The sequence below is a fragment of the Thalassophryne amazonica genome, chromosome 22 (genome assembly GCF_902500255.1).
Source record: "Thalassophryne amazonica chromosome 22, fThaAma1.1, whole genome shotgun sequence".
Taxonomy (NCBI): domain Eukaryota; kingdom Metazoa; phylum Chordata; class Actinopteri; order Batrachoidiformes; family Batrachoididae; genus Thalassophryne; species Thalassophryne amazonica.
Genome location: NC_047124.1, coordinates 26,974,080 through 26,992,869, shown reverse-complemented (window position 1 = coordinate 26,992,869; position 18,790 = coordinate 26,974,080). Strand labels below are relative to the sequence as shown.

At 40.2% G+C, this 18,790-nt stretch overlaps 1 protein-coding gene and 1 long non-coding RNA gene across 2 annotated transcripts in view; one reads left to right on the top strand and one right to left on the bottom strand.

Annotated features, from left to right (window-relative positions):
* Positions 1–2,409, bottom strand: part of LOC117504220 (lysine-specific demethylase RSBN1L-like) — a 66,103-nt gene extending 63,694 nt beyond the window's left edge. Inside the window, exon 1 of the mRNA XM_034163618.1 lies at positions 1,853–2,409. Within this exon, the coding sequence (XP_034019509.1) occupies positions 1,853–2,372 (520 nt within the window). The 5' untranslated portion in view covers positions 2,373–2,409. The remainder of the gene's footprint in view (positions 1–1,852) is intronic.
* On the top strand, positions 1,409–18,028 carry LOC117504223. Its single transcript, XR_004558743.1, has 3 exons — positions 1,409–1,419; positions 15,762–16,595; positions 17,591–18,028. It is a non-coding gene; the product is annotated as an uncharacterized LOC117504223 (long non-coding RNA).
* The last annotated feature ends 762 nt before the right edge of the window (positions 18,029–18,790 follow it).

Here is an 18,790-nt window from a genome sequence, read left to right as displayed (position 1 = left end):
TGGGGTTTTAAGGAAGAAAGCCAAGTGTGCATCACCACTGATAATGGAGCGAACGTGGTCAAAGCAGCGTCTCTGAATGACTGGACCAGGCTGCAGTGCTTTGGACAGAGGCTGCACCTCGCCATCGGTAGGTTAAATATTTAGTGCATAATGTTATATTATTTTAACATCCTGCTGTACAACACATCTTACGGATGTTCGCGTGCATGCCCCCGTGAACGCGCATCAAGCAATTGGGTCAGGTCATAAGTAATCTCAAAACCTCACGCGTGCACGCAAACACACACACATGCACGCACTTCCTCCTGTAGTTTCTCTGCACAACGGCGTAACAATGAAAATATTCGCTATGGAATTCTCTCCCGGAAAAATATGTTCTCTTCATTAAAAGGAGCTGCAATTTTGCAATATGTTACAAAAATAAACCTACATTATAATGCTTGGATTTCGGTAGAAACTAAATTTTGTCCGTTTTGTGAAATTCGAAATGGAGCACAGCTTTAAGGAATCGAAGTGGCTAAGGATACGTAAATCCATATCTTCTGCGGGAGTGCTAAAGGTACGGACCGAGGAGAATAAGCGAAGTGCGCAACGCATCTGCGCATGCATGGGTCAAACGGGGCAAAAATTCCAACTACCAAACACACTGCTCCCACTGAATTTTGTATACGTACAGTAGCATTAGCAGACTGTGAAAGTTAAGGTTTACAGGGATTGTTTCAAAGGCTTTAAGCCTTAAGCGACGCATACAATAATGACAGGTGCGCACGGGTACGGACATATGTGCGCATTCTGATTGGTCGGTAAGACACGACGTCACCGGGGAATACCCTCCGTATCTTTAGAACGGTCTCTGTTGATACAGGTCCGTACCGTAGCCACGGCCTTCAGGAATAATAGAGTAATAAATATTAAATGCATGACCTTAAAGGCTGCATTATCCAATTTTTTTTACCTCAACACTCTACACGAATGAAAGTATAAAATGTGGATAAGTACTGAACTTTTGTTTTTCCAAAGATATCTTGCCATCCTCTTCAATGTCAGATGAAGCCACCAATTACATAACAGCACATGTAAGTGCTAAAGATAAAAGGTTTTTTTTTAAGCGCCCAGGATGTATTTATTACAATAATGTCTTCACTGCATCAAGTAAACAGACGCGTGGTTGATTGAGTAAAACATCCTCTAATTGTAAAACATGAAGTATCAACAAGCCACAGAGCAGCATGACAGCCTGGCCTTACAGAAGGGGGCGTGGCCGCTCGACCAAAACAACCTATAATGGCGGGCGGTTATCATATTGTTATGACAGCAGAATGTAGTTTTAACACAAACAGCGCGAAAGCCAATAAAATTACAACACACGCATTTATGCTACAGAAGGAGGGGGAAATTAAGATCACTGCGTCCCGATCAGTATAACTGTCTTTGAAACAACATATTTCGGAAGAGGGTAAAGATAACATTTATTGTCGAGGTTGCCAAGTAACAATTCCGCAGTAGAGCGCGAGCGCAGCTGGTTACAATGTAATAACCCGCGTCGCGCGACTACTGCCCCGTGGAGCGCGTGAGGGTTCACGAGCGGGTGAACACTGCTAGAAACGTGTATTTACAACAATAAAATAAAACGTGAAAACAGCGCCGAATAACCATTAACGCCTTCAGTGCGTTAAAAAAGAAAAGTGACGAAAACACAAGAGTTTTTGGTCGCTTTTAAACGGGAATGTGCGAGTCTGAACCAACGGCGAGCAAACTAACTTGATCATATAGTAATAACACGAGTAATAACGCTGTGACACGCACCTTTACATAAAGTAGAGTTTTTTGGTGAAGGTGAAATATTGCCTACCTTTAGATGGTAACATGACCTCTCCGTTCTCTCTCTTGGCGGTAGAAGTGTTGTTAAAGCTGCTGGTGTCGTTAGTCCCGGGCCCGGCGGCTAACAGTTTGTGTTTCTTTTTCTCCTCCGCGCCTCCTTTTGCCTTCTCTACTTTCTCCCGCTGTTTGTCCTTATTGGCTTTCTTGGGTTTGGACGAACAAGGCGCTTTGTGGAGGAAGAAGTCGCTCTGTTGGAACACTTTGTGGCTTCCTCCCGCAGCGGCGGGCACACAGCGGCTGCTGCTGCTCGGCTTGACCGGGCTGAAGCTCCACAAAGCCGGGTTGCCGTAACTCTGCTTCTCGGGAGCCTGGAGTTTGTCTTTGCTTTCTGCTCCCACTTTCTTGGGTTTATCGCTCCTCTCCTCGACCCGGATCTTCTTTGGAGGCGGCGGGTTGAAGCTGTTGTCGTTGGGTTTGACGAGCGGGTTTTTGGCGGAGGAAGCTGACGGGGGAACCGCAGCAGCGGCAGCAGCGAGGTGAGAGTCAGCCATCTTGAGGCTTCTCTATTTACTCTCTTCATCCAATACTGCCGCCGCTGCTGTTTTTTTTTTTTGACGTGACGTCACAGGCAGGCAGGAAAGAGGCGGAACTGAGTAGAGTGACAGCAGTGTGTGGGAGGAGTTAAGGTCTGACTGACAGGCAAAGGCGAAAAAATTTCGCGGGACAAGCTGCTCTAAACATATTTGTAATACAGGGTGGTCCAATAAAATGTTATCACGTTTTCAATTCGTACAATTTCCAAAATAACAAAGATTTCTTTGTCATTTTCAGTAATATCAATTCCTGAAAATGAAAAAGAAATTCGGAGAATCCCTCTTGAGATGTGTGGCAATGTCATCACAAACTTCAATGTGCGTGTTACAGCTGTAATCCAATCTTCTCATTCCTTTTATTTTTTTTCTTTTCTATTTTATTTTATTATTGTGTATGTCTGAATCGCCTGTATTGTCTGTGATTGCATGCTTCTATTTGTTATTTTATATGTATGTATTGTGTACCTTGTAGTTCTCTCATACCCCACCAGGGGTGCCTTTATAGAGAATAAATCATTGTCATTGTCAGAGGTGGGCAGATCAATCCTAATATCGATAATATCGATACCAACGCTGGTATTGATACTGAACGATCCTCGTGTAAAAAGATCAATACTCAAGCTTTTTTCTCTCCCGCACACACTGACTGCTGCGCACACAGATTCATCAAAGTCTATTCGCTGTCTGTAAGAGTAGCGCTGCGCTGTGTCACACAACACGGAGCAGCGCACCCTTGTATTGTGGTTTGTCAGCCTTCTACCTGAGGAGATTTTAAGTTGTGTTGAGTGATTTTTTTTTTTTTTTAAACAAAAATGTTGATTGTGATAATAAAGTATTTTGTTGTCACGTACATTGTTTGGCGAAATTCTATCCTAGGTCTTTTGGATCCTTTGGATCTATGAAGATTAAATATGAAAAAGTATCGTTATCGGTGATACTGGGCCTGTATTTACTTGGTATCGGATCAATACCAAAATTCTCGGTATCGCCCACCTCTAATCCAAAGAGGAGCGTGGATGGAACATGTCATGAATTATTGAACTGTGCGGAAAACAAGAGACAAAGTGGGAACGCTTTGGTATCAAATGTTAATTTGATGCTTCTGTTACAAGTCTGTAAATAAAATTTTTGAATAAGTTCTCATTTCAAAAACTTGTGTACGATCAAAAAGTGATAACATTTTAATGGCCCACCCTGTATAGAAATAAGTAAATATAATTAATTTTACATGCTGGAATTCATGGCTAAGTGTATTTTAATTTTTTGTTATTATGATTATTATCTGCAACTGTATTAGTCATGAATGAGGTTGATAGCGTCATAATTTTTAATTGAAAAAATAATCACTTAATTTTGTGGGATTAAAACTTTGCACATTTGAGTTTTTTATGCACGAATGACCAAAAAAAAAAAAAAAAAATCAAAAACATGGGTTGCTCAAAACTCTTGCACGGTACTATATACGGTGTTGGAGCGCATTCACAACTCTTCACGTTTTCCACATTTTGTTATATTACAGCCTTATTCCAAAATGGAGTAAATTGTTTTTTTCCACCTCAAAATTCTACTCACAACACCCCATAATGACAACATGAAAAAGTTTGTTTTGTCAAATTTTTTGCAAATTTATTAAGAATATAAAACTAAAAAAAAAAAATCACCTGTACGTAAGTATTCACACCGTTTGTGCAATACTTTGTTGATGCACCTTTGGCAGCAATAACAGCCTCAAGTCTTCTTGAATATGATGCCACAAGCTTGGTGCACCTATATTTGGGCAGTTTTGCCCATTCCTCTTTGCAGCACCTTTCAAGCTCCATCAGGTTAGATGTGGAGCGTCGGTGCACATCCATTTTCAGATCTCTCCAGAAATGTTCAATCAGATTCAGGTCTGGGCTCTGGCTGGGCCACTCAAGGACATTCACGGAGTTGTCCTGAAGCCTCTCTTTTGATACCTTGGCTGTGTGCTTTGGGTCATTGTCCTTCTGGAAGATGAACCGTTGCCACAATCTGAGGTCAAGAGCACTCTGGAGCAGGTTTTCATCCAGGATGTCTCTGTACATTGCTGAAATTCATCTTTCCCTCAATCAACTTGACTCCTAGTTCCTGGCGCTTAACATCATCCACACAGCATGATGGTGCCACCACCACGCTTCACTGTAGGGATGGTGCCTGGCATTCACGCTAAAGAGTTCAATTTTTGTCTCGTCAGATCAGAGAATTTTGCTTCTCATGCTCTTCCATTTACAGATGATGGAGGCCACTGTGCTCCAAATCATGTCCAATTAACTGAATTTACCCCAAGTGGACTCAGTTAAGCTGTGGATACATTTTAAGGATGATCCGTGGAAACAGGATGCCCCTGAGGTCAATTCTGAGCTTCATGGCAAAGGTTGTGAATACTTATGTATGCGTGGCTTCTTAGTTTTTTTTTTTTTTTTAATAAAGTATATAAATAAAAAAATCACATTGTCGTATTTTTTTGGGGGGGGGGGGGATTATTTCATCCATTTTGGAATAAGGCTGCAACATAAAATGTGGAAAAAGTGAAGTGCAGGGAAAACTTTGCAGATGCACTGTGTATATATCAAACCATGTTTCAGTATCTCATCTTGTTCAGCCATGAATGTATTTTAGATTGTGATGGCTGATTTGACCATGACATTTAATCTATGGTCTTGAAATGACCAGCGTTGCGAGAGGACAGCCCTCCAAGTTTATCCACCAAGTTTGACTCAAATAGCTCTTTGTGGTTTGAAGATATAGCCTCTTCTGGAAGAGGCTATTTCTTCTTCCCAGTTCGTGGTGAGACTAAAGATGTTTTTCTGATACTTTATGAAAACTGCAGTAATGAGTCTTCTTTAGACTGCTCCCATGTTCGCTCAGGGTTCACAGCAGATCTGGTGTGGCTAAGCATGTTGATTTGGCACAACTTTTAGGTTATGTACATGCCCTTTCTGACAACACTCCAGAAGTACATATGTACAGAGTAAGATCGATTACTTCAGTACTTTGTGCTTTTCCTCTTACTTTTGATGATTTTCAGGCTCCAGTGATAAAATGGCAGTGGCCAACACACACATTTCAAACAAACAAATAAACAACTGTGATGCACCTAATCAAGACATGTCTGCCACCTGCTGGATAGTTAGTAGATGGTGGATGACTGATGATAGATTAGGAGCAGGTGTGGTTGTCAGTGATAAGATTTCTACACAAAGATGTACAAATTTAGTGAAGTAGTTATGTTCTGTCTCACAGCTGCTACATTCAAAAACTCAAATCACATGATCATACCTCCACACAACTCTACAGAAAGGATTTTGTATGAATTTAGCTTCTCAGTCTCTCCCTGAAATGTGCTTGTTTGTCACTTTCATTTCCAAAGCCTAGGATGGTGATTCCATATAAGGGTGATTCTTTAACTACGGGCACTATTGGCCTTGTAAATGTAATTTCCACCACACCATTGCCTTACAATATAAAGCGCCTTGGGGCAACTGTTTGTTGTGATTTGGCGCTATATACATGTGCTCTGATGTCACTGTTTATCTCCATAGAAACTACCCAAACAATCTTTCATACAAACTGTTTAAAGGGACATTACAGTGTTGTGGTGGAAATTACGGCAATAGTGTGGGACAACTACATTTTGTTTAAAAAAATCACAACAGTTGTATGACATTGAATACCCCAATTATGTTTTGATTATTTTACTGATATTTTATTCAGAGTTATTTTAAAACATTGGAAAAAAACATTTCTTTACCATTCATTTTTATCATTAAAGATCAAAAGTCTGGGTGTGGGACAAGCACAAAACGGCAATATTTGCATATAATGATGCTGAAAAAAGGTGAAAAAGTCATCATAGACTACTAGAACAAATTTCTTAACACACTTTCATTGTAAAGATAACTATAAAGTGTGAAATTTCCCCTTTTTTCTGTTTTTCATACAATATGATCAAAGGACATAAGTGCCCGTAGTCTAAGAATCACCCATAAATTACTTTCTACATTGCAAGTGAATTTTGTTTCTAATTGTCATTAATACTTTACAATAAGGGTACATTAAGATTTGTTACTGTGGTGTAATAAACATTATCTAATGGTTAAGAAAGAGTTAAATGGTTTAATAGTCATTTGTTAATGTGTTCACTATACATATATACATACACACACATACACACATACACACACACACACATACATACACACACATACACACACACACACATACATACACACACATACACACACACATACATACACACACATACACACACACACATACACACACACACACATACATATATACACACACACACACATACATATATACAAGGTCTATTAGATAATAAACCGACCCTTTTATTTATTTTTTTAACTATATGGATTTGAATGACGTGCGATTACACCAATCATGCTTGAACCCTCGTGCGCATGCGTGAGTTTCTTCACGCGTGTCGGTGACGTCATTTCCCTGTGGGCTTTGAGTGAGATGTGGTCCCGCCCTCTCGGCTGAATTCCTTTGTTTCACACGCTGCTCGAGACGGCGCTCGTTGCTTTATCAAAATTTTTTCTGGACCTGTGAGGAATATCCGAGTGGACACTATTCGAGAAATTCAGCTGGTTTTCGGTGAAAAGTTTAACGGCTGATGAGAGATTATGGGGTGTTTCTGTCGGTGTAAGGACTTCCCACGGAGCGGGACGTCACATCACCTCAAAATCTCTCATCAGCTGTTAAAATTTTCACTGAAAACCAGCTTAATTTTTCGAACCGTGTCCACTTCGATGTGTCTCACAGGTTTAGAAAAAATTTTGATCAAACAAAGCGCCAGTCTCTCAGCAACTTCTCAGACAAAGGAATTCCGACGAGGGGCTGGACGACTCCTCCCACAAGGAGTGCTCACAGGCGAATGACGTCACTGACAAGCGTGGAAAAACTCACATGCGCACGAGGGTTCAAGCATGTCTGACGTAAAAATACATGAATGAAATCCATATAGTTTTTGAAAAAAATAAAAAGGACCTATACTTTGACAGACCTCGTATATATATATATATATATATATATATATATATATATATATATATATATATAAATGCATAATAAATCAATGCTTTTATTTAACGTCAACATCCTTATAGCACTTTTCCATCGGCATCAGACGCTCAAAGCACTTTACAATAATGCCTCACATTCACCCCGATGTCAGGGTGCTGCCATACAAGCCACTCACTACACATCGGGAGCAACTTGGGGATTAAGTACCTTGCCCAAGGGCCCTTAGTGATTTTCTGGTCAGGCTGGGATTTCCTCTGGTCTCAAGCCCACCACTTAACCACCAGAACCTCACTTCCCCTCCCAAAAATTTAAACTACATGTAATGACAGGGACCGCAAAGACTGTGATTGGTCACTTTTCTGGTTTCATTTCTTCATCTCCCGTCATATTTTAAAAGTTTTTACAGCACGCATGCCGATTACATTTCAATCATAGATCAAATAGAAGAACGTTTGGCTGAAAAGTCACAGTCGAAAAACTAGACGCTCAAATGACCCGCAATTCTTAATACACGATTTATTTTTTCATTTGCTGTTAGTTGATGTACTTATTTGCAAAGTGTTACCCTTCTATTTCATAATCTAATTTCTATCAACTGCTTTCTAACACCACAACTGTTTTTTCTTATCCTCAGTTTGTTTTATTTGTTTATTTCCTGTCCCTTAAGTACATTGTAACTACTGATTTTCAAAATGATAAAGTTACTAATAAAGTTTGCGTGCTTCTTTTGGAGCACCCAATAAGGACTCACTGCATTAAAAGTTGCAGCACAGTTTTGACACAGTAGCCCAAAATGGACAGTTATACTGCGTTTCACATTTTGCAGTACAGCTCGAAACCTGAAAAAAGGAATCAGTGACCAAAGATCAAAACGTTAACCGGCGACGGTATAATGGCATCTTGAAACTCACCACTAGATGATACGAAATCCCACATACTGTAGCTTTAACGAAAAAAAAAATTGCTTCCTCAAAACATGGTAAAGGTAATACCAATCAATCCGTTCATCAAATTGTATTTTGTGACTTTTCTACATGTTGCACCTCAAATGTACGACACTTTTGTGTCACGATTGACAACATTGTGTGATTCTGGCACAGACGGTAATTTTTATGACATTCAAAATGCTGCATTGAGAAACTCAAAATATTTTGTTTACCTCTTTCAAGTTTAGGTGCAGTTTACAGGCTGATCATCATCATCATCATCAGATGAAAATGCGCTACAGCATCCTCCCCCCCACAGGGAAAACAGGACTTCAGTTCCCCTCCTCACTTCTTTTGCTCCAGTGTTTTCACAGCATTAATTCTGCCGTGAAGTTTCCTCCCCAGAACACGGCCTCACTCCCCAGCATGTGTGCACTGATGTCTGCTGCACCGTGGCATTGATGGGGTTTGGTGAAATGCAAATGGACCCCCATCAAAGGGATAAACTCGTCTCATTCATCTAATCTCCACGACATGAAAGCGCTCGTCCCCCGTGCTCACACGCACATCATTATACAGCGTCAATCTCCCAGCGCTGTTTACACTTAAGATTTATCGAGATGATTTTCTTCACTCGCACTGATTAGCGTGACTTGCACAAGGAGGCCTGCCAACGTGCGACAGCCAGCCGTGAATGTAAACATGCTTAGTGGCGGCGTGAGGAGGCTTGTGCGTGAAGACACAACCGGTCACGAACAGCGCAGCAAGACCGTGACGAGGAGCAGAAATGTGTCGAATGCGTGTGGTGACAGCTGAGGAGATCACTGCCAAGGTTTTCAGGCAGGTTTTTTTTTATAATTATTTAGAGTCAGATTTCAACATATTTCCACATACAGACTGTGCAGTGAAATGATCACCACCGAGGAGGAGAGTCCACGATCATCCGGGTCTTTGCTTGATTGTGAGCAAAATTATGCAAAACCTCAAAAAGGGCTCATTACATTTTGGTTGACATCCAGATGAAAGAGGCAGATCCTGATTTATATCCTTAATCTTGGACATTGACCTTGTTTGGCTTGGCATGCAATCAGGATCAAAAGGTCAATAGTCAGGATCAAAGACCAGTAATTATGTCACTGATGAGGTTATGATCAAACATCTGTAATGGTGATAAAAACTCGGCAACCAGGTTCATATGTGACCAGTCAGGATCAAAGCTTAGCTACCAGGATGAAAGACCAATAATCAGGATATCAAAGGTCAGTAATAAGGTCAGAATCAAACAGCAATCACGATTCAAACCTAAATATCAGGAGCAAATGTGATCAATTAAGATCAAAGTTCAGTAATTAGCAAGAAAGTTAAGATATCAGGATCAAAGAGCAGCAATTAGGATATGCAGGGTCACTCATCATGTCAGGATCAAACATCCGTAAAGTGGGTGATGAAGTCGGGAGCAAATGTAAACAATCAGTTATACAGTTCAGGACAAAAGTTCAGCTATCCAGATCAAAGGTCAGTAATTACAATATCAAAGGTCACAAACAAACAGTAACCACAATAAAAACTCACTAACCAGGAACAAATGTGATCATTTAATCTCTAAATTTAAAATCAAATTAGTTGAGATATCAGGATCAAAGACCAGCTATTAGGATATGAAGGGTCACTGATAAGGTCAAGATCAAACACCAATAATGTGGATCAAAGGCCAGCAAAAATGACCAAATGGGAGCAAGTGAGATCAAAGTTCAGCTATCAGGATTAAAGACTCATAATCCAGGTAAATGGCCACTGATCAGACTCAGATAAATCGTGATCAAAGTCACAATGAGGATTGAAGCTCAGCCATCAGGCTGCATGAGAAAAATCACTGTATGCCATGATCGTCTAACCACATGTACTTTGCTCCAGATGAAGATTATTAACAGGAGGATATAAGTGCACTTTAGGAGTTTAGGTGTTACTTTTTAACAGTGTATTTTCTTTTTCAGGCACCCTTGTGTTGAAACGTGCGTGAGGAGAAGGCAAAATGGTAACTGGCCTTAGTAACAGGACAGCACTTTAATTATATCATTAATACACTGTATTAGCACAAAAATAAAGTTGGGTGACATTTCGGTTTTTTTATGAGTGGCGACTATTTTTAAGACGCCCGTAATGACTGCTGTCATTGCTCGGCTATATTTATAAGCTATTACATAACGCGTTAAATTGCACCATGGGAAAACTAAGGTGGCCCAGTTAAGACGGCAACCCGGCTTAATTTATCCTGCAGGAGACAGACTGTGCATTTATACCCATACAGTACGAATAAAGACAAGCTATTCCTCTGCACGCGCCGTCACGCTGTGCTCAAACATGATTCCAACAGCAAGTATGCACTTTTATTCAGAAATGTCCCCAAAACACATTTGCAAACTTAATTGTAGTGATAAATGGTTTGGAGGGACGGCAAAATAGTTTAATTCCCCGTTTCCAGAAGAGGAACACCTGAAATAAAGCACCATGTGCGTGTTGGCATAATTAGTCTGAAATGAGCTTCCACTACAAATGGCAAATGATTAATGAGTCACCCACTGTGCAGCTGAGTGTGTGTAACGTGAATACAAAGGTCAAAACCTCAACACTCAGAGACAGTAAGTGAAAAAGTGAGCGTGCACGTAGTGTGTGTGTATGTGTGTGTGTGTATACACGTGTTGGACTTTGACCATATCCTGTCACACTCCGAGTATCTGTTGGGGGTGCACGTTAATGTTAAATGACATTTAGGCCTAAAACAGATCAGCTTGCTGAAAAGTGTGAAGGACACCATTAAACAAAAGTTCTTTCATTGTATGTTTACAGCTACAGTGTGCAGGATTTAGGGGTGTTTATTAGCAGAAATGGAATGTTGCATTTATAGCCATCTGGTCATTAGTGTATAATGAGAAAAACTCCTTTGTCCCTCAGGCCATCAGACTGTGCAACTCCTCACTCGGGGGAAGAGGAATAACAGGAAGACAGGGGACGGGAATGAGAGGAACAGTAGTAGCCAGTAGCAAGCAGTATTTCTAGTATTTATATTTGTATTTATATTTTACAAATTATTTACTTTTACTTCTGATACTCTGTGTGCTTTTTACCCAATGTTCTGCTATCCAGTGCTGCTAGAAAAATTAATATCCCTGAGGGAGTCTGTCCCAAGGGATTAATAAAGTTCCATCTAATCTAACTACCTGCAACAACAAATTGAAGTATTTTCAATAGAGCCCGACCAGTATGGATTTTTTGAGGCCAAGGCCGATAACGATATTTGGATGAAAAAAAAATGCAGATAATCGATAAATCCGCTGATTTGCTGATAGCCGGAAAATCAGCCGATATTATTATTTTTTTTTTTTAATGAATAAAATGTTCTTTTTTGGACCCTTAACAAAAAAGGTATGAGCTAAAAGCTGAAATACAATTTACAAGTTATTTACAATTTAGTAAAGCTTGGTCCCAGCAGTCATATACGACGGCGTCGGCCCCAGAGGGTTAATGGCGAACGGCAGTAATTCCCAGAACTCTTCCAGACGACCAGTGAATTTGAATGTTTCAACCTCTCAGCAGTAAATGAAAGTTTTTCATGCTAGAAATAAGGTGTGTGTTGGAGCAGGGAGACAACTAAGAGTGTCAGGAAGGTGGCTCTCGAGGACCAAACTTGGCCACCCCTGCATTACTACATAAACTGAGTTAATCAAACTGAGTTGAAATGAAATGGGAGAAATGTGGGGTGAATGTAATCGCAAAGTTATTACAAACAACATCCTTATAAACTTACTTGTATGCTTTTGTCAGCCGATCAGTGCAGTGTGACGGTGAACTACGGGGGCAGCTGATGAACACATTTAAGCAGGGGCGTAAGCAGCTCTCAGTTGAATGGAGTCAGAGCTCCATCTACTGGACAAACGGTGCAAGGACATTTTACATTGCGACAAACATTATTTCAATAACTGTTCTGTTTATGAGAAATTATAGGCGTTCTATCGGCAAAATTTCTGCCGATAGTGAGTACTTTGAAAAGGGCTTATATCGGCCGGGCTCTAATTTTCAAAAGCTTAGAAGGAGCTTTACATATATACGAGAGCAGTCCCCCTCATTCGCCCTACTGACGTTTCAAATCCCGCAAAACCTCAGAGAGGTCGCCGCGCTGCGAGATTTCAGTAACACTGAGAACTGCAATGAGATGCTCTGATGACGCTGCACTTTAATCGCTGCACACGGACAACACCATTAACATCGCAACATAAAACTATTTTTATATTGTGCCTAAAACTCTTATGAATATATTCTCTGGGTTTATAGACGTTATTATTGCGTTTATTTTATGTAAAAATGCGAGAATCACAGGCTGTCTCTCCATTATTTTCAACGGGAGCTGCTGTGAGCTACGAGCTCGTACAATCGCTTCCTGATCATGTCGTTCTGGGGGAAAGTGAAGTTTCTCTTTAACGTCTTGATTATTGTTCTTTACAACACTGTTTGTCCTCTTTGTTCGAGATGAATATATGTCTGGAATTCGGTTTGCGTTTATTAAATTCCATGCACATTAAATGTAGCAGACACAGATTATTTGTTATAATTGTTTTAGCAAGTTTTCAGGGTATCATGCAGCAGTCTCTTATTAACGTGACGAAAAGCATAAAAAAATACATTTTTGTAGTATAATATTAATTTACAACTGTCATCGTGTTGATTCTCTATATGTTGTTTGACTGCAGCGACTCTCTGGCACGCAAGGGATTATGGGATAAGTCAATAGGGCGAATGGAGGACGGGATGTTGCAAAAGCTGTGTTGATACAGTTGCCCAAAAGGAACACTTCCTTCTCATTTTGCAGCATGGCTGGAAGACTGGAGAAAAAAAACATGAGTGGTAAGTGATTCTCCTTATAAAATGTCTACTGGCTGCTAGCGCAGGCTAATGAGTTTGAGAACCCACATTTGTGAAATGGATGATAATACATAATGCTCATCGCAAGAGTAGGCAAAGGAGCATGAATCCACATCATCAAAGAAACAAAAACGTGAAGGGAAACAAAATTATGGCCAGCGACGGTATAATGCAATCTGCAAAATCACCACTAGGTGAGACCAAATCTTACACAGTGCAGCTTTAAAACCAGTTCAAAATATATGGTTTCAAGAATATGTTTGAAGCAGTCAAACTAATTTTTTGCCATTCAGTGATACCATGGTTTATGGCTCCGTTGTGGCCTTGATATTTAATCAATTCTGTCCAAAATGGAACCACTTTGTCCTCGACTAAACACACAACCCTTCCACCACACCGGTTATGACCTTGGGTTTTACCTTTCAAGATCACCCGAGGTTAAAAGTCACATGACCAATAGGAATGTGATATACAATATGAGAGTAGTTGGCCAGTGTGAACCGTGCCTCAGGTGTGAACTAGACCCAGAGCTAACCCGCACCCCAAACCAAATCTTAATTCTCCAAGGAGCCAAGTTCTTTTGTTACCTGACATATGACTTCATACGAGTGTTTCAGAGAAACCAAGTGTAAATCTGCAACCAACTTCTCAGAATAACCATTCTAAACAACCCCTAGTACAAGCACTGCGATCAACTTTCGATCTTGACTTTTGACCAATATATCTCCAAATCAAATGCGTTTTTTTTTTTCTTGGGTGACCCTAATTGGATCAAAACTTAACAGCTCATCCCCCCTCCTCCCACACACACACACACACACACACAGAGGGATGGAAACTGAGGCGAAAACATGTATTACTGTGCACGACTAAAAATTTCAGTTTAAAGCATGTTCGATGTGGTTAATAGTAATTTAAGTCTGTTGGTGTTCTTGATTTAGAACAGTTTAAAAGTCACTCGGAACCACCTCATGTCAAACTAAACAAACACTACAACTCACATTCAAAAACGTGGAACACACCACTTTTTTTTTTTTAAATGTCATCAAACTAGTTTTTCAGGTGATCTAGTAAATAACTAAATGGTCCGACAGTAATTTTTGCAAACACACTTAGAAACAATTACAAAAACACAAATCATGCCATTGTCTTGTTCATTTTTACTGATTGATTTCTGCAACTTACAAACATTTTGCACGTGTGTATGTGTTTTTGGGAAGGGGTGGGTGGGTGGGGGGGCAGCTGAACGAGAGTCCCACAGGAGGCGCCGAGCGAATTACATCGCTCGCGCCAGCAATGACGACTGGATGAGAGGGTGGAAAAGGAAGGCGGGCTCTCTCTAAAAGGCACACAGGTGGGTTCTTTCTGAGATCCAGGTTAGTGGGTGCACACGTGCAAACACACGTGTGTACCTGGTTAAATAAACGGGCATGTGGCGAGTAAACAGAAAGGCATGAACGGCGAGGGAAAAACCAAAAGCAGAGCAGGTGGTAGAAATGAGTAACAGCTTCGCTTCTCAACACATCTGAAAAAGTGATGGTGTGGTGAAAATGACATGCTTATAAAAGAAAAAAAAATAAAGGAAATAACAGGAGGGATAAGCAAAAAGAATAATAAAAAAAAAAGATGGTAGACATAGCAGAATAAGGGAAATAACAGCAGGAGAAATAAAAGAAGAAAAAAGGAATGGAGGAAAATAAAAAAATTGTCCAAAGTTGTTAGTTGCATGTTTTGTGTCCCAAAAGGGAGCCGAGAGAGATGACGAACAAAACAGATACAACTGAGAAATAAGAAAAGAAAAAAAAAACTGACTACGCAGGTTTGGAACTGTGATGATACAAACAAACGCATACACAAAAATAACTTTTAAAATGCCATTTACCCAAAAAAAAAAAAAAAAAAAATTCATTATCATCACTATTATTAATACAATCTTATTCTGTGAAATTGTAGCGATCTGAAAGGGGGCGGGGCAGTTGGCAGTTACTGCTTTTCACCTGCTGACCAAGTCAAATGACCATTTCACTCCTTTATGCACAGAATTCAAATAATAATAATAAAAAACCTTGAATTATTAGCTTCACGCCTCCTCCCCTCCAAAAAAACAAAAGCGCAGAATAATTTACAGTTTGTGTGGAGCAGGAATCATTAACATGCACAGACTTTTTTACATCTTCTGTTAATAAGAATATTTAAAGAGAGCAACAAATAATAATAATAAAAATAATAAAACATTTTTGAAATATTATATACCTAAACTGCCCTGTACAGTTCTTTATCTTTATTAAACAATGCATATACTGAATAGTTACGAAGCTATTGAAGGAGACATGGAGTAGTCCTGGGTCCCTTGCTGCTTTTTGGGTCCTTGGTTTATACAAAAACAAACAAACAAAAAAAACCCCACACACTTCTATTTCATTTTTGCTGACAGGTCATTCAGAATTCATATACCCGCAGTTACATAAGTAACCCCCAGTTTCAAATCAGGCCTTCAGACAACAAACCTCACAGGTCCAGTTTGTACAGGAGGGTTTTACAATCTGAATTCCCATCAAACCATGTGAACGCTCAGGTGACGTGGATCACTCATAACCTAAAACACTGAGGTCTGCTGTGCGACTCAACAATGGTGGCTGCGCCGCGTTTTGTCCAAGGGCCTTGACAACAGCAAAATGGGGGGGAAATGAACTTCAAATTGAGTCCCACGAGAACTAGAGAAGCCAAATAGTCAGGTCCAGAAGTATTTGGACAGTGATGATTTTGGAATCTGTGCACCAAATCAACGTGCCTGTAGAGGAGATTTTCAGCTTTAATTCAAAGGGGTTTAACAAAAATTAGGAATTATATCTATTTATATGCATAGTCTCTCAATTTTCACAACCAACTGACTGCATGGGGGGTGGTCAAGTGGTTAGTGGACTTTCTCCATATAATGTGGCGTTGTGTCAGGAAAGGCATCCGGCATAAAACTTGCGTCGAATCAACTTGCAGATCCACCCTGGAGTTACAGGCTTCTGTGGCTGTGATGAAAACAGTGATGGTGCAACTTTTGTCTGTTGCATCACTGGTCACAGTTTCGTGGCGGGGTGTTGCACAGGAGGACATTTATACAAGAAAGCAGATTAAATGAAGGCTCCGGTTTCAGATGCCTCAGATCCCAGACCTTCTGGGAAACTGCAGCTGAAATTTCACACCTTCTTTTTCAGAAAAGCCTTCTCTATTACGCTTTAAATTTAAGCTGTGACTGGTGATGCCACAGATAGCAGTTGGGCAATTCCATGTTGTAGAAGCTCACGGGCCAAAATTATTTTTTTAGACACTGGGGAGAATAGCATCTGAAATTGTGCAGAAAGTAATTTCAGTTGCAGCATGTGACGTCAGTCACATACTGTCAGTTTTATACTATATGGGTATTGTATTCTACAAGTATTCTCTGTTATTCTATTTCTACCTCATTTTCTTATTTTATTGTATTGTTACAAGTATTATTATTATTGCTTATCCTTGCACACGCTGTTTGATGGACATTTTCCTCTACTCGCACCCATCTTGTGTGTTTTTTAAGAGCTGACGTAACATGCGAATTTCTCCACTGTGAGATCAATAAAGTCTTATCTTAAATATTGTTAGTTGCTAATGTTGATAACTTCACGGTTAAGATATTATTGTTTTGTGTTAATGAGAACATTGCACACCTCAGTTGAAGTGAGAAATTGGCTGCCAGCACTGCACCTGCTTTGGCCCAGAAATCATAAAAATACCAACATAACCTAAGATGTCAAATTATAGAATCTGGCAACTGCCAGTCAAAGCACGTTGTTTAATCAGTAGAAATTTGTTTTTTGTAACTTTAAATAGAGGGTGACATACTGTAACGTCAGTCACACATAATTATGCAATCATTCAGTTTATGCTTTTGATGTGTAACATGGCAATGTGCAGCAGAATGATAGTTGCTTGCAACCTTATATCCTAGAATAAAAGGGTTGTTAATGTGTAATTTGAAGACAAAGTTGCAATAAAGTTTATGAATTTTCTTAATAGCTGTTTTTTTGTAACAACAGTCACACCCATAGTAATGAATACCAGTCACTTGTACTAAGCACCAACAAAGCTTTTTTCCCCTATCAACTAAACCTTGTTCCCATTATGCTTTGCACAAGATAGGAACACTCAGGGGCTGTATGTTTTAAGTCCTGGCCACATCAAAAGGCCTGCTTCCTCTCTGAATGTAACGGCAGTCACTGTGGAATGGCCCAGTTGCACTATGCACAATTTCTCAAAATTGCCATGGGTGTCTTGGTGGCTCCCCTCACTAGTATTCCTTGCATGGTCTGTCTGTTTTTGACAAATGTCTACTTCAGACAGATTTACCATAGAGTACTGCACTGTTTGTATTTCTTAATGATTGTTGTAAATGAAGTCCAAGACACATTTGGTTATTTGGAAGTCTTCATGTATCCATCCCCTGGCTCATCAAAAGAAATTGATTTGTTTTTGTTTGTTTGTTTGTTTGTTTTTAATTATTGATTTAAAAATCCTTAGTATAACTTCTGGACAAATAAAGGAATGTATATAAAAAGTGTTTGTAATTCCTAAATGGGTAACAAGAGTTAGTTTTGTTAAACTCTTTGAATTAAAGATGAACATCTTGGTTGCTTCATTTGGACTTGAATGTGGAGGCAAGATTCCCCCCCCCCCCCCCCCCCCCCCCCCCCCCCCCCCCCCCCCCCCCCCCCCCCCCAAAAAAAAAAAAAAAACAGTCACCCTTCACATACTTATGAACCTGACTCTACAGCAGGAATGAAAAGTTCATTGTCAGACAAATAGATGGCAGTTTTCTCTGAGAAGCAGACTAAGGCAGGCTCATGGTCCCAGCAGTGAGACCAGAGTCACAGATCTAAAGTCTTCGGTCGTTGCCAACATGTTTTAAACTCACTGTCAGTGAACAATCTGCAAACACCACAGGATACATTTCCCACCCACACACATACTCAAATTTACCAGCTGAAACTCTTTTGAACAACACATTTCCACAAACGTATCTTTTTTGTTAATATTTCAATTCCAAATACCTTCCCATTACTGCACCAGGAGAATGAGCGATCGTATCTGCTGCCGTATTTAACAACCACTACAGAGAAGGACTCAAAATCCAACACAGCTGCCACCGACCCCGGCGACGACCGAACTACACGAGTCTGTGACTCTGGTGATAAGTGAGGTCAGGACAGAAATATGAAGCACCAGAGAGGATCTTACTGCAGCGAGCACAGGAATAATCAGAGGTGTGTGTGTGGGGGGTCAAATCTGGTCTGTTTCTGTGCTGCGGATCCTCTGTCACATAGCACCAGCAGAGAGAGGCAGAGAGAGAGAGAGAGAGAGAGAGGCAGGAGAGGGAGAGAGGCAGAGAGAGAGAGAGAGAGAGGCAGAGAGAGAGGAGAGAGAGAGAGAGGCAGA